Raw genomic sequence first — 25792 nt, 5'->3', positions numbered from 1 at the left:
CTAGCATGGATTTAATTTCTAAATTGATTACAAAGGATCTAGTCAAAGGACTACCGAAAATAGACTTTGAAAAGAATAAAATTTGTGCGGCATGTCAATTAGGGAAACAAACAAGAAGTTCTTTCAAGTCTAAGAACATAGTCTCAACATCAAAACCCTTAGAACTAATTCACATGGATTTGTTTGGACCCACTAGAACTGCTAGTCTAGGGGGTAAGAAATTTGGTCTTGTCATTGTTGATGATTTTTCACGTTTTACATGGGTTTCATTTCTTGCACACAAAGATGAGTCCTTTCCCGCTTTTATCAAGTTTCATAATAAGGTTTCAAATGAACTTAATCTTAAACTAAAAGCAATTAGGAGTGATCATGGTACCGAGTTTGAAAATCAACACTTTGAAAAGTTTTGTGACGAAAATGGTATCAATCACAACTTCTCGGCACCTAGGACACCCCAACAAAATGGGGTGGTAGAAAGGAAGAATCGCACACTAGCAGATATGGCTCGTACCATGTTGTGCGAATCGGATCTACCAAAGTATTTTTGGGCTGAAGCAATAAATACCTCATGTTATATTTTAAATCGTGCTTTAGTTAGATCCATCTTAAAGAAAACACCGTATGAATTGATGAAAGGTAAGAAACCAAATATAAGTTATTTTCATGTTTTCGGTTGTCGATGCTTTATTTTGAACAATGGAAAGGACAATCTCAGTAAATTTAGTGCTAAATCAGATGAGGGGATCTTCTTAGGTTATTCCTCATCTAGTAGAGCATACAGGGTCTTCAACAAGAGAACTCTCGTTGTTGAAGAATCCATTCATGTTGTGTTTGATGAAACTAATGGAGATTCTTCTAGAAAAAGAAGAAGATGGTGATGCAGGTATACTTGAAGACGGGATCAAGGAATTCTCCATACAAGACAAACAACATGAGGATGAGATCAAAGAGGATACAAATCAGCAAGATGAAGAAGATCAACCTCCATCAAGAAATCAAGATCTTCCTAAAGAATGGAGGTATGCACATGGTCATCCAAAGGATCTAATCCTTGGTGATCCTTCACAAGGTATAAGAACTAGATCCTCTTTAAGAAACACTAGTAATTATCTTGCTTTCGTTTCACAAATAGAGCCTAAATCACTAGAAGAAGCTGAAAAGGATGATAATTGGATGAATGCTATGCAAGAGGAATTAAATCAATTCGAAAGAAATGAAGTTTGGACTCTAATGAAAAGACCCCCTAATGTTTCAATTATAGGCACCAAATGGGTATATAGAAATAAACTAGATGAAGATGGGATAGTAATAAGAAACAAAGCTAGGCTAGTGGCCAAAGGATATAATCAAGAGGAAGGAATAGATTTTGATGAAACTTTTGCTCCTGTTGCTAGGTTAGAGGCTATTAGACTGCTTTTAGCATATGCATGCTTCATGGATTTTAAACTCTATCAAATGGATGTAAAAAGTGCATTCTTAAATGGCTACATAATGGAGGAAGTTTATGTAGGACAACCTCCAGGTTTCGAAAATCACTTACATCCAGATTATGTGTATAAATTGCATAAAGCATTGTATGGACTTAAGCAAGCTCCTAGGGCATGGTATGAAAGATTAAGTAATTTCCTAATTGAGAACAAATTTAAGAGAGGAAATGTAGACAAAATCCTCTTTATTAAAAGAAAAGGAAATGACTTATTGCTTGTACAAATTTATGTGGATGACATAATTTTTGGTGCTACTAATGATAGTCTCTGTCAAGAGTTTGCCAAGCTTATGCAGGGAGAATTTGAAAATGAGCATGATGGGTGAGCTCAACTTCTTTCTTGGGCTACAAATAAAACAATCAGAGGAAGGCATCTTCATCAGTCAGTCCAAATACATCAAGGAAATGCTGGAAAAATTCAAGATGAAGGATGCAAAGGAAATCAGCACACCCATGGGCTCAAGTTGCAAGCTTGACAAAGATGAAAAAGGTAAAAGTATAGACTGCAAATTGTACAGAGGTATGATAGGCTCTCTACTTTACCTTACTGCTAGTAGACCAGATATATTGTTCAGTGTTTGTGTGTGTGCTAGATACCAAGCATGTCCTAAGGAATCACACTTGCAAGCTGTTAAAAGAATTTTTAGATATCTAGTAGGGACATCTTATATAGGCTTATGGTATTCTAAACAATCTGATATAAATTTAACTGCTTATTCTGATGCTGATTTTGCTGGGTGCAAACTCGACAGAAAAAGCACAAGTGGCACTTGTCAATTCTTGGGTGCCAATTTGGTTTCTTGGTTTAGCAAGAAACAAAATTCAGTTGCCTTGTCCACAACTGAGGCTGAGTACATTGCAGCTGGAAGCTGTTGTGCCCAAGTTCTTTGGATTAAGCAACAACTTGAAGACTTCGGTATTAAAATGGACAATGTACCAATTAAGTGTGATAATACAAGTGCAATCAACTTAACAAAAAATCCTGTCCAACACTCTAAGTCAAAGCATATAGAGATTAGGCATCATTTTATTAGGGATCATGTGCTGAAAAATGATGTGATGATTGAATATGTATGTACTGAAAATCAATTAGCTGATATCTTTACAAAGCCCCTTTGTAAAGACAGATTCAATTTCTTAAGAAATGCTTTGAGCTTGTATGATCCTAGCAAATGAATTGAACTTGTATTGCATTGCTTTGCTACTCGAACTAGTAATCCACCTCAAGGCAAACATAAGTGAAAGCATGAATTCATCTAAACTAAATGACGAACTGGTTGACTTTCCGGAGGATGGTTACCCTCCCTTGGACTCTTCATGGAGATATTTTCAGAGCCTATTTCATAGGTATTCGAAATTTGGTCAAACGTTCCTTATTTCAATATTAATAATTCAAAAATCATTATCAAATTATTATAGGATGTATCATTGAGGGGGAGGATCACAAACAAATTCACTCTAAGTTTATCAAAAGAGATCATATTGATTGGGGTGATTAAACAAAAAAAGGGAGAAGATAGAATACAGTCTGAAATTTTTCAGTGCCGGAGACGTCTCTGGCAAATCGCAGAGACGTCCCCCCAAGCGGAGACGTCTCACCTTAGTCGCGGAGACGTCTCGGGGACCGAATGAGGCCTTTTAAAATAGGTCGAAATCGCTCGAGCCGACTCGAGCTTTCTCCCTCATTCCCGACCAAAACGGAAAGCCCTAGCCTCCATTTGCTCTCCACCTCAAATCCTAGCCTCCATTTGCCCTAAATCACAAACCCTAGCCTCCATTTGCCCTAAATCACAAACCCTAGCATCCATGGCACCAAAGAAAGCTAGGACGACCCGTGGGAAGCGACCTAGAGTAGTGGGCGACGGTGAGGAATGGCGGGAAGAACCCTCCGCACCTTCTCCTCCAGTTGCTCCGCCAACCACAACGATTTTCTGTGCAAATCGCACAGTCACAACCGGTAGGTACATAGATTTTGCATTTTTAGATCATGAGGGGTTCTCTATTGGAGAGAGACTCCGAGCCCAAGGGTGGGAGCATCTTTGCACCCTCAATACCTCGACCTACCCCGGCCTTGTTAGAGAAATGTTTAGTGATATGGCTTTAGGGGACTTAGGGTTCACCGCACATGTCCGAGGGACATTAGTAGAAATTAATGAGGACATCTTATCCACTGGTTTGCAAATCCCTAGGGACGGCGAGGCTCCAACCTCACATCCCCAAAGGGAAGTAGCTCTAAACTTAATTTTAGGAAGAGAGGACTGCGGCCCTCTTGATGTTGTCAACTCCCAGGACCTAAATGCAGAGATGAGACTCCTTTTAAGCATTGTCAACCGGGTCCTATTTCTTAAAACCGGTCGCTTCGATTTTGTTTCGGAGCGAGACTTAGTTATAATGCATCACATCCTACTAGGGATTCCTCTAAACCTCTCTAGACTCATGCTAAATTACATTGCCCTATGTCATAGGTATTCTAGATTTAGTATACCCTATGGCATGATCTTTACCTTAATCTTCAAACACTTCAAGGTTTCCATTCCATCAAATGAACATGCAAAGCCCTTAAGAAACACCGACTATTACAATGAGGGCTCAATGAGAAGAATGGAATTTCACAAGATAGATGGGTCTTGGGTCAAGGTTCCAAAAAGAAAAGCACAAACCATAGAGGCTGAGATCCCACATCATAAGTCTGACCATCACTCTCCTCCACCTAGCAACATGGACATCCCTGATATTCCCTTCAGCTCAGCTGGACCTTCCACATCCATGCCACCACCTCCTCCAGTCAGTGGGCCCTCCTTCCTATCAGAGGAGCAGATGCACACCTTAGCATCTGTTATTTGTCAGCAGATGAGGGAGGAGATGAGATCCATGATGTCTGCAGAGCTGGCCCCCATCAGACAAGAGCTGCAGGAAATTAAGGCTCAAATTGAAGCCCAAGAGCAACAAATAGTTGGGGTGGGTACCACCCAAACCTGCAGATCATTAGAGCTCAAGGACAGCTTGAAGGCCATTTCCAAGAGCCTCAAAGAGTTGACAAAGCCAGATGGCAATGTGGGCACCTTAGTTGCCCAACTTAGAGGCAGAATTGAGATGGCAACCTTAGAGTTTGAAGCACTTGTGGCAGGTTTCCACAAGTCACAGGGAGATCACTTTAAGACCCTCATGGATTCTATCAATGGTTTCATAGATGCAGCCTGTAAGGCTTATGCACAAAGTACAACTGGTAGGCCCCATGAGCAACGACGCCGATGATGGATATCCTGTAGGATCTTCTTTTTGTAAATCCTAGGCCATTTTGAAATACTTTTGTATTAGAAATCAATACTTGTAATGATTTCTTCTTTTAACTATGTACTGACTTCAAAGATCTACAATGACATATGAATGAATACAATTTCTTTTGAAAACCTTGTGTACATTGCCAATTCTGTGTATGTGTTTCTGTGATTGTGTATGTGATTGTGTGATATGCCATAAAAATCCTACCACATACCTTGAGTATTCAAATTTGATACAAAGAAACAATGCACCTTCAAAGAAACAGGGGGAGCACACCTTGAATATGCTGAATTTTACTAAAAAGGATAATTTGTCCCCTTCATGTTGATGACAAAAAGGGGGAGTAGATATTTGTATATTGAAAGGGGGAGTAGAAATTAGATATTGTATATTGAAAGGGGGAGTAGACATGGATATTGAATATGGAATGCAAATTTTTTAATCATACTCCAAAGTTGATTTAGAAAAGATAAAATTGAAGAATATTGATTTTAAGATAATTGCCCTTCTGGAAAAGAAAGGGGGAGTCAAAAAGAATCTAGCTTTCAATTATCTTCAGCATCAATATTTCATTCTAACTTGATTCAAATTCAGTTCATATGATAAAATCATTTAAGAACTATAAAGATCAATCTTATGCACAAGGAAAGAACTGAAAATTGAATATTTTGAGTGATGCACATTGTATCTAGTTCAAATCAAAACATTATACTTGTATATCTGATCAATACTGTGTATATGTTTAAATTTCAAATTTTGCATATACTCAGTGTTTTGTCATCATCAAAAAGGGGGAGATTGTTAACCCCCTAATGGATTTTGATGAATACAAAACACTAGAGTAAAATTCCATTATATCTTAACAATTCAATTGAGAAATTCATGTGTTTTATTTAGAATATTGTTAAGAAATGTCTAGGCAAGTTCCCATAATTTTTATGAATTTATTGAAGAATATTTTGAGCTAAAGAAAAAGTTCAGGGACAGCCGAGACGTCTCCTGATAGTTTCAGAGACGTCTCTGGCACAAGCAGGAAGAACTGGCACACTTGGAGACGTCCCCGGCTCCTGTCGAGTCGTCCCCGCGTTAGCGGAGTCGACTCTCTCAGTAGCGGAGTCGACTCTCTCAGTGGCGGCAGAAAGACGCTTTTCAAGGGATATGCGCGAGACGTCCCCGCTGTACGCGGAGTCGTCCCCGCAAGCAAAAAGGAGACTTCCCGAGTCGTCCCTAAGATGGCGGAGACGGCTCTCTCAGGGTTTTCCAGAGAATGGTTTTTTCGGTGATAAGGAAGCGGAGTCGACCCTGAGAAAGCGGAGTCGTCCCCACGCATAAAGTGCAGACAAGCGGAGACGTCCCCTGAAAGAGCGGAGTCGACTCTCTCAGGGAATTCCAGAGGACATGATTTTCGGAGATAAAGAAGCGGAGTCGTCCCCAAAGCAGCGGAGTCGTCCCCACTCAAAAAGCGCTAACACGCCGAGACATCCCCGTAAAGTGCCGAGTCGACCCCAGATAAAGTAAAAAGTAAAATCCTATAGGCGAGACGTCTCTCGTTGTAGCGGAGACGTCCCCGGAGCGCCTGGGACGCGACTGACAGCTTTTCAGGTTTGATTTGAATTTCAAATCTTCTCTACTTTATCTCTAACGGCTATATTTGCTTTTTGGGCTATAAAAGGAAGCTCTTAAGTGCTTCTCAACAACTCTGAACCAACCAAAAGCAAAATCATTCAAGAGAGAAGTTAGAAAGAAAAGCTCAAGGGAGTAAGTGCATTCAAGAAAGGAAATCAAGGGCTTACAAGTCTCCCAAGCGATTTCAAGCTCAACCACTCTCGTGTGCTCGGGATTCAAAGCTCACACCCAACCCTACGCGTCCCACATCGGAAGAATCAACATCTCCCACGCTTCCAACGGCAAAAAGATTCTTCCGGATTTCATTGTTCATAAGTGCTATATTTGCTTTCTAGAGCTTTTATATCCTTTTGTACACTCTTTTATTGTGGTGCTTGTTCCAGTCAAGGGACTTGGAACAAGGAAAAGGGCGTCCCAAGCCTAAGAGAAATTGGGGGTTTTGGGTTTGTTGTGAGCCCGGTGTAAAACAACGAGTTGGGTAGTGAACTCGCAAAACTACCGTACTGTAATCTTGGATTATAGTGAAAATTCCCAAGGTGCTTTGGGGAGTGGATGTAGGAGCGGTGAAGGCTCCGAACCACTATAAAACCGTGTGTTTGTGGTTGTCTCTTCTTATCGCTTTATCTTTGCTTTAGTTCATATATTTGTGTGTTTTATTTTTAAATTAGCCAAAAAGTTTTAAAACACCCAATTCACCCCCCTCTTGGGTGACCATCTCTGGGCAACACCGATCAAGCTTGGCCTTAAGCCCCTGCAAAATGGTATGATTTGTTACCTCAGTTTCTCCGTTTGTTTGGGGGTGGGCGACCGAGGTGAAACGGTGGTCGATGCCGAGCTCAGAGCAGAACTTTCTGAAACGGATGTTATCGAACTGGCGGCCGTTGTCAGATATAAGAATGCGGGGGAGCCCAAATCTGCAGATTATTGACTTCCAGATGAAGTTCCGCATCTTCTGCTTGGTGATTCGGGCTACGGGCTCAGCCTCGACCCATTTAGTGAAGTAGTCGATGGAGACGACCAGGAACTTTCTTTGCCCGATGGCTAGAGAAAAAGGCCCTAGGATGTCAATCCCCCATTGGGCGAATGGCCAGGAGGCGATAATTGAGGTCAGCAGGGTCGAGGGTCGGCGCTGGATATTGGCATTCCGCTGGCATCGGTTGCACCTTCGGACAAAGTCTGCCACATCCTTTTGAAGAGTGGGCCAAAAGTAGCCTTGGCGCAAAATTTTATGAGCCAACGCTCGGCCTCCCAGATAGTTCCCGCATATTCCTTCATGGACCTCTCGCATAGCATAGTCTGCTTCTGACGGACGGAGGCATCTAAGGAGAGGAGAGGTGAAGGATTTCCGGTAGAGCTTGCCTTCATATAATATAAATCGGAAGGCTAAACGCCTGATTCGGCGAGCCTCGAGCCTATCAGTGGGGAGGGTTTCATTTTGTAGGTAGCCGACGAGCCCATCCATCCAGCTCGGCTCGGTGTCAATGCACATGGTCGGTTCAGGCTCTTCTGTGCTGGGCGTTCAGAGATATTCAAGCACCATTGCCTTAGGGAGCTCACTCATGCGGAAAGTCGCCAGCTTTGACAATTGGTCAGCCCTGAGGTTCTCCGCTCTGGGAATATGTTGAATGTTGAAGGAGCCTAGGGCGGATATGAGCTCCCGCACCTTCTGAAGGTATTTTTGCATTGATGATTCCTTTGCTTCAAAATCTTCCAAGACCTGGCTCACGACCAGTTGGGAGTCACTGAAGGCCTTCAGGTATTCTGCTTTCAGCTCCTTTGCCAGCTTGAGCCCGACAATGACCGCCTCATACTCCGCCTCATTATTTGAAGCCGGGAACTCAAGGCGCAACGCCTGCTCTGCTACTACCCCGTTTGGGCTTGTAAGGACAAGACCGGCCCCGCCACCCCCCCGAGGTCGAGGAGTCGTCCATATATAGGACCCATGGCTGCCCCGGGGTCTCCTTTGTCGGCATGGATGGGTGCTCGGGATCGTCCGGTAAAGTGCACTCCACGATGAAATCGGCGAGTGTCTGAGCTTTGATTGCCGGCCTCGATCGATATTCAATGTCGAACTTCCCGAGCTCGACTGCCCATTTGGCGATCCTTCCGGCGCGGTCCGACCTATGCAAGACTTGTTTGATGGGCTGGTCAGTCAGCACGGCCACAGTGTGGGCCTGGAAATAAGGTCGGAGTCTCCGAGCCGAAGTGATCAGGGTGAAGATTGTTTTCTCCAGCTTAGAGCACCGGGTCTCGGCATCCCTGAGAACTCGGCTGGTATAGTAGATAGGCTTTTGGAGCCTGTCCTCCTTCCGAACCAGGACCGAGCTCACTGCAACCGGGGAGACGGCCAGGTACAGGTAAAGAACTTCGCCTTGCTGAGGTTTGGTGAGTAGCGGAGGGGAGGCGAGAAGGCGCCTGAGCTCCTCAAAAGCTTGCTGGCATTCCTCCGACCATAAGAAATCTTTCGGTCGCTTGAGGATTTTGAAGAATGGGAGGCATCGCTCGGCCGATCTGGAGACAAATCTCCCCAGAGCTACGACCCGCCCGGTAAGTCGCTGTACCTCCTTGACCGTCTTCGGTGGCACCATATCTTGCAGCGCTTGGATCTTCTCGAGATTGGTTTCAACTCCACGCTGGGTTACCACGAAGCCCAGAAATTTACCCGAGGTGACTCCGAACGCACATTTTGCGGGGTTGAGCTTCATTTGGTACTTCCTGAGCTTGGAGAAGGCTTCGTCGAGGTCAGCCACATGGTGCTCTGCCGTCCGGCTCTTCACCAGCATGTCATCCACATAGACCTCCATATTTCGGCATATCTGGTCTTTGAAGATTTGGCTAACCAGCCTTTGGTATGTAGCTCCTGCGTTCTTCAACCCGAACGGCATCACCTTGTAACAATAAGTGCCCTTGTCGGTGATGAAAGCCGTCTTCTCTTCATCTTCGGGCGCCATTCGGATCTGGTTGTATCCCAAAAAGGCATCCATGAAGGTTAGCAACTGATGCCCCGAAGTAGAGTCGACAAGCTGGTCGATGTTGGGGAGGAAAAAACTGTCTTTCGGGCAGGCCTTGTTCAAGTCGGTGTAGTCCACGCACATGCGCCATTTTCCATTGCCTTTCCTCACGAGGACCACATTGGCGAGCCAGTCTGGATAAGAGACCTCCCGGATGAAACCGGCTCCGAGGAGTTTGTCCACTTCCTTGGCCGCCGCTCACTGCTGCTCCGGGGCGGAGCCTCGTTTCTTTTGCCTCACGGGTCTGCAGGTCGGTTTCACCTGGAGTCGGTGGACCATGACCTCGGGGTCGATTTCCGGCATATCAGCGGGCGACCAGGCGAAGACGTCTATGTTGGCTCGAAGGAATTCGATCAGACGCCCTTTTTCGCAGGAACTCAAGCCGGAGCCGACCTATACGGTTAGTTCTGGAGAACTTTCTAGTAAAGGAATTTGGGTAAGAAGCTCACCGGGCTCTACCCGTTTCTTCCAAGGGTCGTCCCGCATGTCTAGGGTTTCGATGGGTAGCATGCAGCCTGTTGCTTGGGTTGATGCCTCGGCCAGTAACTCTTGCTGGCCAGATGCTTCAGTTGATCGCTTTGCTTCGTAGGTCGCCACGTAGCACCGCTTGGCCATCATCTAATCTCCGCGGACCTCGCCCACTCCTTGATTGGTAGGGAACTGCAGAAGAAGGTGGTAGGTTGAGACTATAGCTCGGAGGGCATTTAGCCCTAGTCGTCCGAGGATAGCATTGTAGGTCGAAAGCAGGCGGACCACGAGGAAGTCCGTTTTCACAATACTTTCTCGGAGGGCGAGACCGACCGTGACTAGAAGGCTGACCTCACCTTCAACTGGGACCGAGTCCCTGGTGAATCCGACCAGCGGGGCATTTATTTTCCGAAGCTGGTTTTCCGCTAAGCCCATTTTTTGGTAAGCTTGGTAATACAAAATATTTGCTGAGCTTCCATTATCAACTAAGACCCGCTTTACATGAAACTTGTTTATAACCATGGATATAACCACAGCATCATCGTGAGGAGTCTCAACTCCCCCTAAGTCCTCCTCCGAGAATGAGATAGCTTCGGAGGTGCACGGGCGCTTCAGAGAGGTCCTTTCCTTGGCTAAGTCTTCAGCCGGGCTTTCTCCTCTTCCAATGACATTGATGATGCCGGCGATGGGCCTGTTGTCATTTGGGTTTTCGGGTGGCACGGCATTTTCCACTGGCCTTCTTTCCTCACGTCGGTTTCTTACAAACCGATTGAGTATCCCTCGGCGAATAAGCGCCTCGATCTCGTCTCGGAGCTGGAAACAGTCCTCCGTGTCGTGCCCGTGGTCTTGATGGAAGCGGCAATACATCCTGGGGTTGCGCGGGACTCCCGTATCCCGCATAGGGGGCGGAGGTCGGAAAAAGTCCCGACCTTCAATCTCCATCAGAATCTCGGCCCGGGGTGCGTTGATGGGTGTGTAGATTTCGTACTTCCCCGAATGCATTCGAGGTCGTAGCGGGGACCTCGGCTGAGGTGGAGACCTTGGTCGAAGCTGTCCCTGCTGTCGAGGCGGGTTCCTTAGTCGAGGAAGATTCTTTTCACGGCGGGGGGATCGGCTTCTCTGGCGGCCGCGCTCCTCGCGGCGCTTCTTCTGCTTCTTTGAAGCCAGCTCGGTCGCACCCCGCCTGGAGGCGATAGCTTTCTCAGCCTTTGCATATTTTCGGGCTCGGGCCAGCATTTCGGTGAAGTTGGCGGGGAAGCTTTTTTCAATGGAGAAGAGAAATCTGTAGGAGCGAGCCCCAGTCTTTAGTGCCGACATGGCTATTGACTGATCGAGCTTGCGGACTTCCCATGTTGCGGCGGTGAAGCGGTCGAGATACTCCCTGAGAGATTCTTCCTCCTTTTGCTTGATATCCAGGAGGGAGTCCGATGTTCGCCGCTGGCGCCGGCTGGCAGCAAAATTGGTGGCGAATTGCCTGCCGAGCTGCTCGAAAGAGGATACCGTGCTCGGCTTCAGTCCGGAAAACCATAGTCGAGCTGTTTCCCGGAGGGTCGCTGGGAAGGCCTTGCAGAGCAGGGCCTCCGAGGACCCTTGCAGTGCCATGAGAGCTCGGTAACTCTCCAAATGGTCGAGGGGGTCGGTAGTTCCATTGTAGGGCTCCACTTGGGGCATCTTGAACCTCGGTGGGACTGGCTCATCCTCGATGTGGCGGGAGAAGGGGGACTTAGTGGTGAATTCAAAGTCCCCTTCGCACCTCGCCTTCCTGCTGTGAAGCGCCTTAATCTGGCGCTCGAGATTCTCCACTTTCTTGTCGAGCTCCCCCACCTGGGGGATTGCCGCGGTAGTCTGTTCCGGCTCGCGGCGGTCCGGGGCCGACTCGGCCTCCAAAAGTTGTGGCCTTCGGTCTATGCTTCTCCCTGGCAACTCCCTCCGGGGAGACGCTCAGGCTGAGCTTTGGCGATAGCATTATTCTTCATTGTTGGCCCTTGAGGAGCCACGGAGGTTTTGGCTCTGGGGCACTGGTCCGTTTGGAGGGAGCGTTGGTTGAACCTAGGCCTGGGGGGGCGGCACGGGTAGAGCTCCCTCGCGCTGCAAGCCTTGGACGGCTGCGGCCAAGGCCTGGACCTGCTGCACCAAGATGTTGAACTGTTCTGGCTGAACTTGAGGAACTGGGTCAGCCGAAGGTGGTGAGTTCTGGACAGAGTGTCCAGGACTTGGTGGGGGACGCCGGGAGGCGTTAGAAGCTCCTTTACTTCTCAACTTCATGGCTGCAACTCGGGCCCTTCCTCTAGCGCCAACTGTTGCTGGAAACTGGACCCGGCGGCGGCCGTCGGCTGAGAAGGAGGAGCTCCGGTGGGGATCGACGGGCTGCGGGTGGCGGCGGTCTGTCGGCGAGCGGCGTCCTCCGGGAGACCTGCAAGAAGCCGGTGGCCGGGATTTCCGGCGCCGGCCCTCCGATGCTCAAGTCAGAGGGGGAATATCTCAATAAAAGGGGGTCCGTCCCTCGTGGGGTAGAGGAGTTCTCCTTTTATAGTGCGGTGCTGGATTACGTGTGATGCGATGGGACCAGATCGCCGTACGACTGAGTACGTCGCGTGAGTTGGTGGGTGATCACATAAATTAATGCCTTGCTGTAGAGGACGAGGTCGGAATCAAGGAGTTGTCGCGGCGGATTGGACGTAGCCGGACTGACCTGCTATGGGGAACTGGAGGTCAGCAAACGGCAGGAACCATGCGCATTAATTGTTGAGTAAGCCGGAGGTCATAAGCATTAATTGTTGAGTAGGCTGGAGGTCTGCGGAGACCATGCTCATTAATTGTTGAGTAAGCCGGAGGTCTGCGGAGACCATGCTCATTAATTGTTGAGTAAGTCGGCTAAGGCGTGGTTCCGAGCTGGGCTGTAGATGGACGTGACAGTAGCGGGCGGTTAGTGAGGTCTGACTTCTAGGGATCGGATGCCTTCCGAGGTCGGACGTTCTGAGGTCGAGAACCCAGAGTTGGGCGCCTGATCTGGCGCTAAGCCGTCCGGCGTCAGGCGCCAGGTCGGTCGTCTAAGGTCGGGCGTTAGGTCGGTCGTCCTAAGGTCGGGCGTCAGGTCGGGCATCAGGTCAGTCGTCCTAAGGTCGGATACTTCCGACCATATATTTTAGGGTGACTTGTATTTCCCTCAACAAAGGGTATAAAACATCTCGTACTCTGGCCCTCCCGTGTATGAATGGAGGCCAACAGCGACCGACGGGAGACCCAGGTAATTGCGACCCATCCATTTAACCCGCGCTGTGTCACGAGCCAGCGGCTGCCCGTCACTCCGAATTCCCTGTAAACGCCAGTGAAATTTGGATTCCGCCATGCCGGGTGCTTGTTTTAATAAATTATATGACAAAATCAACTTAGATTTCGCGTCGATGCCACAACATCAGATGATGAAAAAAGTCCGACATCACGCGCGTGGATGGAAGATGTGCAAATTGACGGTTAATTAAATTCATCAAAATGAAAAAGTCGCGTCCATTTCGTCACTATGGCGCAACTACCACGGACCATGTCCCCTTACTCCATTTTCTAGCTCTTTCCCCCTCTCCGGCTCCAGCCTCTTGCTATGTACCTACGTGGCTTTGCGCCATCCATGGCGTCTCTTCTCTAAATCGGCCCCATCCCTGGCGAAAGCGCGAGCGAGCGAGAGCGACGAGCGCTCCCCCGCCCGCCCCACCCCTCCCCCTCCGACCCCCACGATCCCCATAGCGAAACCCTAGCGGCCCTCCGATCTCCAGCGATTCCGCCGCCCTCGCTTCCGCCAGGTTTGTGTTTCGCTTTACCCATCTCCCTATTTTTCTTCTTTTTTGGTCTTCGGATGTTTACGGGGACTCAAAACCACCCGTCCGGTAAAACCCTTTCTTTTCTTTCTCACATCTTTTTTCTCTTTCTTTCTTTTATTATTATTATTATTATTCATTTTTTGTGGGGCGCCGGAGATCTAGATCTAAGAAGTGGCTGCTAAAGTCGTAAGGGTATGTGGTTGTCCTTTTCTTTAATTGTTTTTTTATTGGTTATTTTTCGGTGTTCTGTTGTTCGGTTAGAGAGATCCAATCGGGGTTTCTAGTTGATCGCCTGTTCATGTGCGAGCTTCTTTTATAATTAGGTCTGATGGGCTCTCTTTTTTTATTCCTTCAACTCTGTCTTTGGAAGCAAAGCAAGTCTTTTTTTTATACAAGTCTCGTCCTTTCTCTTCTGTCTAGCTATTGGTGCTGGCGGTTGTTAGAGATCTGGAATTTCCATCGTTTTTGAAGAGGAACGACTTGCTTGAGGCAGGTAAAGCCACAACCGCCATGGGAAATTTGATGATTTTGTTTGAAAGCTTCTTTCTTTCTTTCTTTTTCCTTTTACTCTTTGTTTTGGTTGTTTGCATTAGGAAAAAAGGAAGGAAGGGAAAGGGTTGTTGGGAAAAGAAAGAAATTAGACTGGAAAAGGTAGACGTGGATCATTTTGTGAGAATTTGGGGCATCCTGTTTCGCTGTTATGCTGTAGAAAACAAGATGGTCGGTGCTTATTTCCATTTTTAATCGTCCTGTCAGCACCGTACTAGATGCGACCATGAAAAGTTTGTTACTTGGGTACCATGATCTGCTCTTATGCATGGTGGAAACATATTGTTGGTATCTTGGCTTTTGTAGAGTGATATTATTCAAATTCTTTTTGGTTGTTCTTTCTAGTCATTTTCATTCATTTTCTCGTCAACAAAGTAGAAGTTTCAAGAGATCCAGGTTTGTTGATAGATATCTTGAACTCAACCTTGATATCTGGTTACAATCGAGAAGCTGTTGTTGAAAAAGCTCTGGCCTTTAGATCTAGCTAGTGAGGCTCCATGAAATGTTGATATCTGGCTTTTATATTTTAATATCCTTTTTTTACGTCCCCATGCCCTCACACTGGAGGGCCATGGGGGCCTAAAAACAAAAGGATCGAGAAGCTGTTGTTGAAAAAGCTCGTGCTTATAGATGTAGCTAGTGAGGCTCCATGAAATGTTGATATCTGGCTTTTATATTTTAATATGATCTATGACTCAACATTGGATTCCCTTCAACAACTCTTTACTCTTCGGATTTGGATGTTAACTATTTGGTTTGTAAGTTTATGAAGGTTGTCTGCAAGGTTTGCTCTTGGAGTAACATCAAGATAAAATTTATATAGGATGAGAAATGTAAGTTTATGGATGATTGATACATGAAATGAACTTAATCTGTTGTTGCATGAGCTGCTAATGATAGATGTAGGGTTGTTGAGAAGGAACAGAAGCCAAGTGGTTAGTGAAATGTGCTTAAAGGGAGTGGAACATGATTGACAAAAAGGGAAAGATATAGAAGGAAGCACTGTTGACAGCATGAAGCATCTATTTGTGATTACTATCACCAATATGCTGTGGAAATTAGAGATTGAGGATTGGTTGTTTATGAATTGATTGGCTTTACAGCTATATGTTGGCTATCAATTTAGACTAAAAGTAACCAGACTTAGTGTTATGATTGTTGGTTTATTGTTTCATGTTGATCTGGAAAATTGTGTCGGGTGCCCTTCAGCTGTCATGCTTGTCACTTGAAACATTTTTGCCAGGTGCTTTCTACTTATTGAAGTAATTCAAAAAATCTACGAAATGACATAACAATTTTGTATTGTTATTATTTATTATCTACTTTTTGAATTTGCCCTTATGTTATCTTTCAGTGATTTTCCTAGCTTTGCAAGATTAAATGTGAGAAACTAATAGTTTGATCAGCACCACGCAATGTATGATTTTTCTTTTCTTTTTTTTCCCCATGTGAAGAATGCTGTATCGTCGTGGGCCTTATCATTGATGTTCTGTTTGTTGCAAGGTTAATGCTGCATTTATCCTTTTGTCATTTAATCATGAAATGGAAATGATAGTTCATGACTAAAGAGCCAATTTGTATCTTTGGTTATACTTTCATGATGTTTCTCAAAAATCCTTAAAAGCCTTATATACCCTTCTTCCAATTAAATGTCTTCTTCTGTATTCCTATTAAACAAATTTACATTTCCTAGGTGTAGCCATCAATTTCTCATCATTGTATATTTTGATTTGGCCATTATGGACTAACAATTCATTCAGAAACTAATTGTTTTCATTACAACTTTTTTGGTTTGTAATGAACACAAGGTTATGATGTTGTTGGTTGGTGCTAAAATTTAGTCTCTTATATCTTGTAAACACCACAAGTTAACAAGCAACACTATGTGCACTTTTGGCTACACATAAGTGGCGGAAGCATGGTTCGCTGTATCATACGGTAAGCATACCGTACCATACCGGTTTGGTACCGATATTCGGTATGGGCGGTGTATTGACACTCGATATGCTAAAAGATTCCGTACTATACCGTACCAACACAGTGCTAGTGTGGTACCGATATAGGGTCTGGTACCAAGATAGCGAACTTTGGCGGAAGTCTATATACCCCACATTGGCTACTACATTGGAGCCATCAAAGTCGCTTCATAGTTGTAATTTACTAAACTGAAGATAAGTTCTGAACTGGTTGAAATGCACTTCTATGGTAATATTAAGCACTAAACAGCCCGAAATGACCACTTCTTTTGGGAGAAGTCCACTTTTGGGGCAACCACTTCCCGGCAACAATATTCCCAAAGAGTAAGTGTGAAGGCTTTGACAATTAGTCAATGGTAGGTATCTTTTGTTTATTCATAATCTGTCAGTAATCATCTATGCGTCCTTTAACACCGTCATGAAATTCTTGCATTGGTTTCCTGATGTTCTTTTGGAAAGCTTCCTTGATGAAGATGTTGAATGGTTGATTTACTGTGCACCGCTAGTTTGGTTGTAACAGAAAATCAAGCCTTTGTTGATTTGTACCTAGATAGAATGAGTGAATTATATATATATAACACATCATGTACTTGTCAGTTGGCTAAAAAAAGTTTAAAGGGTTGATTTGTATGGATAGCAAGAAGCTATCCAAGTGTCTTATCAATTGTTAGAAGGTTTGCTTACTAAATTATTTCATGTCTATGTGATCTTGATTGCATAGGTATTTTGCGATGTCAATTTTGTTACTTTCATCATTATCATTTTTACTCAATCCATAGAAAATATGCCAGTAGGTGGTGTAATTTGGGAGGTGGTTCTCATATTATGTCATGCGAAGTTCTTGGTCAATCTTTACTGTTAAATAATTATGGTAAGTTTAAGTAGTTTAAGTATTTGTTCGTTGTATGCTACATTGTGTTAAGTTGATGTGTTTTCCAACTTTATCATTATTTTTATTTTTTCCTATTCATTGAGTTGTTTAAATGGGACTTTGGACTGTTGTTATGTCTGGGTATCTCTACCCTTTCCAAAATTCCTAAGATCTTGTGTACGTTGTTGCTTCTAAATCATTGCTTTGCATTAACTCTCTTTGAACCACTAAAAATAGAGTGTAAAAGCAATGTAAAATTATAAGTTATACATGATATTCATCAACATTCTACAACATGCATACAAACACCTGCACGACATGAACGGATTTATTTAAGCCACTAGAAATACTTTTAGTAATGGCATTTGGAATTTCTATAGTAAAAGTTGCCACTGATTTAATTTTGGCATTAGCATGTCCATACCCTCCTTAGAAATTTTCAAAAAAATTAATCGCCTTGATGGGAATGCCTAGTAGTCGAATAGGCCCCCTCCTTAATGTTTTGCATTATGGTTGAGTTCGAAAAATGAGATCAATTTTGTGATGTTGCCAAGTTGGTACTTCTCATAGAGTTACTACACCTTATTTGGTATGTAATGTTTCATTGTTCCTGGATTGTTAATATTTTTTTAGATTCATTATATTAATCAATTTTTTGAGTTTTCCTTTTGAACTACATTCTAGGCTCATGCATAGTGCTTAGCTGCTATAAGCCAGCTAGTTGTTTATCTTCTCTCTTCGATATTTCAAAATATTGTTCCCCATGAGATGAATCTAGCTTATATTTGTCAAGATGGATTTTAACCATCTAGGTGGGCTGAAATTACTTTTTGTCAAGATTTGCCATAGCGGTTGGTATTGTTTAGTACTGAGCATACTGTATCGTACTGGTACCAAACTAGTATACTATCTCATACTATATTGATATTCAGTATGTTTTGCTGTCTCGTATCTTACCACATACTAACACTGTAATAGGATGGTACTAATACGGGATCCGGTACCTAGACGGTGAACTTTGCTTTTTTTTTCTTTTATTCATAAAAAATGAATGTCAATATAATCGTATATTAGTAGATTGTCGAAATCTATTTAAATTATTACTTTTGCTGACTAGCTTGCTCCCTTCTTCTTTGGTTTCCTCCCTCACATATATAGCTCAAAATGTTAATGTCAAATTATCTCCCTAATCTTCATGAATGAATCTCCATGTCATTCTTTCCATCTTCACTCATAATCTCATGTTAGGCGAGTAGCCTTTGATTCTGGCTTGGATGGACTCTAAAAGCTTAGAGTACTTGGAACTCGGAATACTTTGAAATTCTAACATTGGTTGGCTCCTTATCTCAGCAAAGGATGATCGCAAGATTGACCAAATTTTTGAAAGATTCATGAATATTCATGATCAGCAGACATGCCAAATTATTATGTGATCAATTCATTAATTTACAAATGTATCACGAATAAATCATGAAATTCATGATTTGTGAATGAATCATTACTTACTGATCACTGCCTCTGTATGTCATCACTTGGAGTGGATGGAAATGAATCCATGGCCATGATCATGCTTTGAGTACTAAGGTTGCATGCATAAGACAAAGTGGCTGTTGGGATTTGAGTTATGGGGTACAAAAAATATAATATATATTTTTTAAAGGAAAAGTGAAAGTCCAACCTATCTCTCACTTCTCTACTTCTGTTCTTCTTGTCCAACATTCTTTTTTTTCGTCCTACCATGGGCCATGGCCACATTGCACCTTCAAATGACCACAACCGTCCTTCTGTTCTCACTGGTCATCTCCAAGGTTCCTCCCCAACCTTATGAAGACTTTTTTTTTATCTTTTTTAAATTATCTTGATCTTCTCCCGAACTTTTCCCGAATTTGCTGGTTTTTTCTGAATTCAGAACTTCTCAACCTTGTTGAATTGTTCCTGAACACTGAACTTGTGGCTTTGCAGTAAAGTATTATTTGCATATTGAATTCCGCACTAGCATTTTAGCTATTATATCATAAAAATTGCTTTTTTAAAGTTGAATTCCAACTTGTGTTTGTGGATCCATGCATGTAGTTGGAGAACTTGTAGTTTGCTTAAAGTTTACTATTTGGTGTGGGGAGAGAGGAACAGTGGGAATGTCTTTTATCATGATAATGAGTTTTCATTAATGTCCAATACCAATGCCTAACTAGTTCTTCTTAGATGGCCTCTTTCAGCTCCTGCTTAGTAGACAAAGTTACCTATGAAATATAGATTTTCCCAATTATGTATAACTCTGCCTTCTTGTATGATCCTGCATTTGCATTCACCACATAAAAATTGCTCCCTAAACTTATCAACGGAAACTGAACCTTTGTCACCTCAAGTACCACATCTCAATCAAAAGAAGCATTGCAACTGGTCTCACAATGCAAAAAGCATTTCTCCATGCATTTGTCCCTGAAAGTCTGTCACCTTTAGCTGCACCTGCTGCCTTGCTGATGCATGGATACATTCTTTATAGGTTGTTCATTATTATATGCCATCTTGTAATCAACTCCATATGCATTAGTTTCATGTGAAGGCTCTGATGGCTTCATACCTTTGTTCTGATCCTTACTGGCCATATGCTTTATCTGCCATGTGACTTCAGGATGTTTGAAGCATCCAGCTAGATGCATAAGTGCTAAATCACGATGTTGAGTCTTTCAATTATATATCGGCCATAGGGTTAAAAGTTGTTGGAATAATGGATTTTGATATCTTTTGAAGTATAGGTTCCAATTTCAGAGCTAGTGGTTTGTGAAAGATGTTTTTCTTTGCTCAACATTTGGCTTTTAGTTTTAAGTTTGCAATTTCTCATTGTTCTTTTTTTTGCTTCATCTATCGTCCATCCATGTGAACATACATGGTTGGATGTAAACTTGCATGGAATGATTAAAAATAGGACAAATTAACTGAGAACAGGGTTTGACCAAGCATGATTTTTTGAAGGATTCAACCCTTTATGTCAATAATAGTGGAATTCCAACAAGAAATGGAGAGTAAGCGAGTACAAGGGCTATGTTAGGGTGAGGATCTGGTGAATGAGCAAGTGACCTTGAGCAATCTTGGCATCCAAATGAAAGATGACTCACCACCTCGGCGGGGCTTTGAGAGGCTTGGGGGTATGGAAGGTGAGGGTAAGAGGTCATGGGCAGTGCTTGCAAGGGGTGGACCTTGGTGTTGTTGGGAGACTGAGGTGCTCATTTTGTTTGACATTAAGCGGCCCCAGTCATGATTCTCTAATTCAATCATGTTCGATGACGCAAAGCTAGACCCTCTGTGGCATCCCTGCAAAATTCATCTTGACAGGCAAATATTTGGGGAAGTGACACTACTAGAAGCGATTTCTAGGGAGTTCAAAGCAAAGTGGAACCTCAACTTTGAGTTCCAATTGTTGATGGTGCCTGAAGAGATTGTTGGGTTCTAGTTTGCTAGTGAGCAAGACATGCTTAAATGTTTAGGCATCGGTCCCTCGATGTTTGTTGGCTGAGTGCTTGCATTGGAGGCCTGTCAGCCAAACTTCGATGCTACTTCTAACACTATAAAAACTAATGGTGCAAATGGGTCGGGTCGGATTGAGTCCTGAGTGACCCCGACTCGACCCGAACCAATTTTTTGTTCGGGTCCTAATTTTGGACCCAGACCCGACCCGGTTGAAGATTGGGTCGGGTCGGGTCCGAGCCGGGTTGGGTTCGGGTCCGAATCGCGTCCACTTTCTTTGTGCTTTTAGGGTAGAATTTGGGCAATTTTAATTTGGTCATATCATAATTATGAGGTGTTGGGTGACCCACTGAAAGACTTGCAATTGACCTTCAGTCAGAACAGGTGACCCATGACTTACTAAGCCGGTCTACAAGCCAAATTTCATATCACACTATTTTTTATCTATATGACTGATTGGATGGAACTTGGTGTCTCCCAACTCCCCTCCCACGAGGACAAAAAAAATCCCAGACCTTCTTCCAAAATCCAATTCCATTGCAGAAAACTGGCACATGACCCATGTTCAGTTCAGTGTTCCCTCACTTTCTCCCTTCAAAAGTTAAAAGAAACAAAAACCAAAAAATAGAAGGAAAAATTTAAAAAAAGCCAGCTACCGAGACACCAGAGGTATCAACAGTGTAATAGATCGAGAGAGAGAATCCTGACGGTCCGAGGTTCCTTTGGATTCTGTGAAGCTATGCTTGTTGCTATCCTTCCACGCTTGAACCCTACTCCCCTTAGGGCTTTTCCTCTTCTCTCTCTCTCTCTCTCTTCGAGTCCATTCGGGTCGGGTCGGGTCCATTCGGTAAACCCAGACCCGACCCAAAAAATGATTCGGGTCCAATTTTAAGACTCGATCCGGACCCGCGGGTCCTAAAATTCGGGTCGGGTCGGGTCTATGCGGGTCGGGTCGGGTCGGGTCATGGGTCGACCCAACCCATTTGCAGCCTTAATAAAAACATGTGTTGTTTGGATATGCTAATAGAGCTTGCCCTAGGAATACTTGGACAAAGCTGCAGACCTTAATGTCACCTCTGTTGTTGGTGTTGCTCTACTGGTGGATTTTGTGCATTGAAACTATTGTAGATGGACTCGACCAATCAAGCCCAACTTCGCCTGGTGGTAGTGCGGCTGGACCTCACCAGTCCATTGGTGCTTAGATTCTAGGTGGGCTTGCTAGAAAATGGAGTATAGCAATGGTTTATTTATGAAAGTGTGGGAGTATAGCCACGGCTACCAAGAGTGCACCTTCCTGAGGGTCAGGCAGGAAAAAATTATAATTCCTTAAGATGTGATGACAGAGAAGATAGAAGCAAAGGCAGGAGCTCAGAGCTAGTCGTTGACAAGTGCTCCAGTATCGAGGGTTGTCCCTATTTTAGCGACGCTAATGTAGTTGAACTATGGGTCGTGGTTGGTTGCTAAATGTGTGCCGGGCCAGGAATTGAAGGTAGGAGGGCATTCTAATTTATTACTATGTTGATTTGGGCTCCTTAGGGATCACTTGACTTGGAACTCACTTTGCACATAGTTCGAGGAAGGTGGTTCTTTGTAGATTGAAAGTGGGGAGGGTTAGGGTCTAAACACTGGGAGGTGAAAGGGGAGTGGTAGGTGCTTGTGAAGGTTACTTGGTGCCATGTCAAAACAAACAAGTGGACACTTGATAGTTGGAGTTGCATCGACAAACTCAGCCTCTAGGCCTTGCTTCTTGAGGCGAGCTCCCAATGAGGGATCAACAAGGGTCCAACTCATGGAAATAGATTTGTTCGTTGTAGGTTCAATTGGCTAGGTGGGCAGCAGCAAATGTAAGGCAAAGCAACGTCAGTGGTTTAGCTCCTAGTTCCCCCAACTAGGTAGCAGATGTGCAACAAAATCCTCTGGGCTCACCTCATGACATGTCAAAAGCCACAAAAGCAGAACGAGTGGCTTACATGGAAAAAGTGGCATCGGCAAACTAGGGGACCGCCTTCTAATTTGGAGCGGGGCACCATCAAGGGCAGAGTTCTGGAGACGTTGACTTTATGGCCATAGCCGAGGGGTCACCCCAACCTATGCCATTGGAGGGCACCATTAGGCCAGTACCAATGCTAGTGAGCACACCAGAGTATAACAACTTTATGTGTGCGTCTGTAACTAGTCTTTATCGTCAAGTTTTTAGAATTAAAAGTTTTTGAGATCTACTTTTGATGGCATGTCAGTCATTAGTGAATCTACTATGTTACCATAAAATCATTATATTTGCATCTATTGATAGTGATTTATTGTCAAGCTTATTTGATTCTGTAAAGGGGTATTTGTTCTTGGAATGTTGGAAAACCTAGCACCATAGTGTGCTGAATCATCCCGAATCTTATCGTCAAACTTCTTAAAACTAAAACATTTTGAGATCTACTTCTGTAGCATGTCAGGCATTGGTGAACCCGCCACATTACCATAAAATCATTTTATTTGCATCTATTGATAGTGCTTCAATGTCTAGTTTGTTTGATTCTATAAAGGGGTATTTGTTCTTGGAAATGTTGGAAAACCAAGTACTAGGATGTGTGCTGAATCATCCCGAACTAGGCCATTCGGCACGTACTGAACCGAATTGGCCAGGAACCAGATGGTTTGGCCAATTAAAATGGTTTGGCCAGGGTGTGCTGAATCATCCCCTGCAATCCCCCCGTCCCGCCCCGCGACACCCCAAACCACATTCGACCTTGATGACTTGATCTCTCTCTCCCTTCTTCTTTGAATCTTAGCCGACAATGTCGCCCTCAATTGATGTCAATACTAACACGGTCACCCTCGATCGATGCGGACACCAACACCGATGCTGTGGCACCCAATCAACGCCGATGCCATGGCTGCCGATCGACACCAATACCCTTGCATCGATTGATGCCGACACTTTTGATTGACATCATTGCCTCGGCCGACACCGACATTGATTGATGCTATTACCCTCGATCGATGTCGATGTTGTCACCCTTGGTTGATGCCGATGCTGTCCCTCTCTAGGTGCTCGAATCAGTAGGCTTCTCTCTCTCTCTCTCTCTCTCTCTCTCTCTCTCTCCTCTGTCTTCCCTCTCCCCCCAGTTCTCCTTCTAGGGTTAGGATTAGTGTTTCTCCCTCTCTCCTTTCCTCTCTAGATCCTTCATCTCCAGTACATGTTGGCTTGGTGCAATATAAACTAGTACCAAGCCTGTTGCCGGGTGGTACGACCCCTGGTATTGGTTCGGCGAATCTTGTCAAGTACCAAAAAGATTAACTATGCATAATTGTGCAGTTAGTTTCTTATAGATGAAAACTGTAATCTTGGTTATTTGGTTTTCTGAAACTTTCTATGCTTTTTTGACATTGGTAGCTTGTAAACTTGGCAGTACATTAACAGTAGATGACATAAAAGGTATGTTCAGATACTTTCTATTCATTTTCTGATTACTTCTTTCATTTTATCATCCATTAGCTTTGCTAGTTATAGAAGTTGATGACTGATATTTCAACATGTAAAATGTTGGTATGCAGTGGATTCAGATTTAAATTGTTAATGGTTATTGTTATCAGATATTGCTGTAAAATGGCGAGAAGTGCCAGGGGCCGTTGCAGGCTTTCATCTCGCCAGTTCAGATGGACTCCATATCCTGTACCTTCACATTGCTGGAAGATTCCAGAAAAAGAAGGCAGCTCTAAGAAAACACCCTTGGCATTGGAGAAAAGGGACTGGGAAGATGCCACCTGCTCGGTGTGCATGGAATACCCACATAATGCTGTTCTTCTCCTCTGCTCATCCCATGACAAGGGTTGCCGCCCCTATATGTGTGGAACCAGCTACCGTCACTCTAACTGCCTAGATCAGTTCAAGAAGGCATACACTAGAGTGAATCCCACTCATGACGAGTCCACAGTGGACAACCAGGGCCTTGGTTTAGCTATGTCTGGCTGGTCTGCAAGTCAGAAGTCTGAGGTGATAGAGCTTGCATGCCCCTTATGCCGTGGACAGGTGAAGGGATGGACTGTGGTAGAAGCTGCACGTGAATATCTCAATAACAAGAAGAGAAGCTGCATGCAGGATAATTGCTCATTCATGGGAACATACAAAGAGCTCCACAAGCATGTGAGGTCTGAGCACCCTTCTGCAAAGCCTCGCGAGGTAGATCCTGTGCTTGAGCAGAAGTGGAGGACACTTGAGCTTGAGAGGGAGCGGCAAGATGTGATCAGTACAATAAGGTCATCAATGCCAAGGGCAGTGGTGTTTGGAGACTATGTGATAGATGTGAATAACAGTGACCTCGAACCTAATGATGAAGCTGGCGGTGCAGATGGGGAGTATGGAGGGGGTCGTGACATCAGTAGAAGTATCCTTTATTTTTTGTTGAGAGAGGGTACACGCCTAATGAGACTCCACAGGGAAAATGTGTTATCAGAGGGCAGGGAGGAGGATAGTGTTTATGCTCCTTCCATGAATGGTGCTGCTGCAGATATTATTGCTGCTTATTCATCAGAAGGCGATGATGTCATTAGCCATGGGAGAGGTGCTGGTACGCTGAGATCTGAGAGGCGGCGGCGACGGCGCCGCCGCCGTAGAAGCCGTGATAGATCAGTGTTTGATGTGAGCTGAAGCAGAAACCTATAGTCCTCGGTTATTAGGAAAAAGGAGGGGACACAAGCTGATTTGCAATAACTAGTTGCCAGATATCTGTGAATTGGTTCATTAATTTACAGATTTTGGATCATGTAACAGATGAGTGAAAGGTTGTCTTTGTCTTAAGAGTTTGTGAAGAAATAAGATCAGTACATGTCTCATGTGTCTATCGTAGTGTATATAGATGCAGCTTCACATGTTTCATTGGTAACACAGAATTATTAGTTCATCGTTTTTGTTCAACAGATAAGAACTTTCACCTGCCGCAAGATGGCCATCATCTTCTCGCAACTAAAAGAAGGCAAGTCATGTTCCTGCACCCGGAGAAGGCATGTTAACTTTGTCTGATGGGAAGCAGAAGCCCTTTGCTGATGTCTGAAATTCATATTGTCATCACTCATGTCATTTGCGTTGCGTTGAAAGCTTAGCATTTCTGTCCTTGCTCAGCGGATTGGCAGGATCACTTTCTGTCACCCATATATAATCAGAATGCCTCCTGGCTGGGTAAGTGCATCCATGGCACTCGAGATGGGACAAGTCATTATAATAATTCTATACAAAATTTGGACCGCTAAAT

General features: G+C 44.2%; 1 protein-coding gene across 2 annotated transcripts; it reads left to right on the top strand.

The window, feature by feature from the left end:
- The first annotated feature begins 13416 nt into the window (after nucleotides 1-13416).
- Nucleotides 13417-25445, top strand: LOC103697723. Of its 2 annotated transcripts, none has more exons than XM_008779639.3 (2): nucleotides 13417-13670; nucleotides 24138-25445. In XM_008779639.3, exon 2 carries the CDS (start codon nucleotides 24151-24153, stop codon nucleotides 25189-25191), a length of 1041 nt encoding a protein of 346 aa, XP_008777861.1. In that variant the 5' UTR covers nucleotides 13417-13670; nucleotides 24138-24150; the 3' UTR covers nucleotides 25192-25445. The 2 variants fall into 2 exon arrangements, with proteins under 2 accessions (XP_008777861.1, XP_008777862.1); XM_008779640.4 differs by lacking the exon at nucleotides 13417-13670 and adding an exon at nucleotides 13723-14181.
- Nucleotides 25446-25792: the final 347 nt, after the last annotated feature.

Source organism: Phoenix dactylifera, unplaced genomic scaffold (genome assembly GCF_009389715.1).
Source record: "Phoenix dactylifera cultivar Barhee BC4 unplaced genomic scaffold, palm_55x_up_171113_PBpolish2nd_filt_p 000434F, whole genome shotgun sequence".
NCBI classification, from domain to species: Eukaryota; Viridiplantae; Streptophyta; class Magnoliopsida; order Arecales; family Arecaceae; genus Phoenix; species Phoenix dactylifera.
This window is presented reverse-complemented; position numbering and strand designations above follow the sequence as displayed.

What these genes read in the sequence shown, in the direction of transcription:
- LOC103697723 (XM_008779639.3), top strand. Translation starts at nt 24,151, where the DNA reads ATGGCGAGAAGTGCCAGGGGCCGTTGCAGGCTTTCATCTCGCCAGTTC.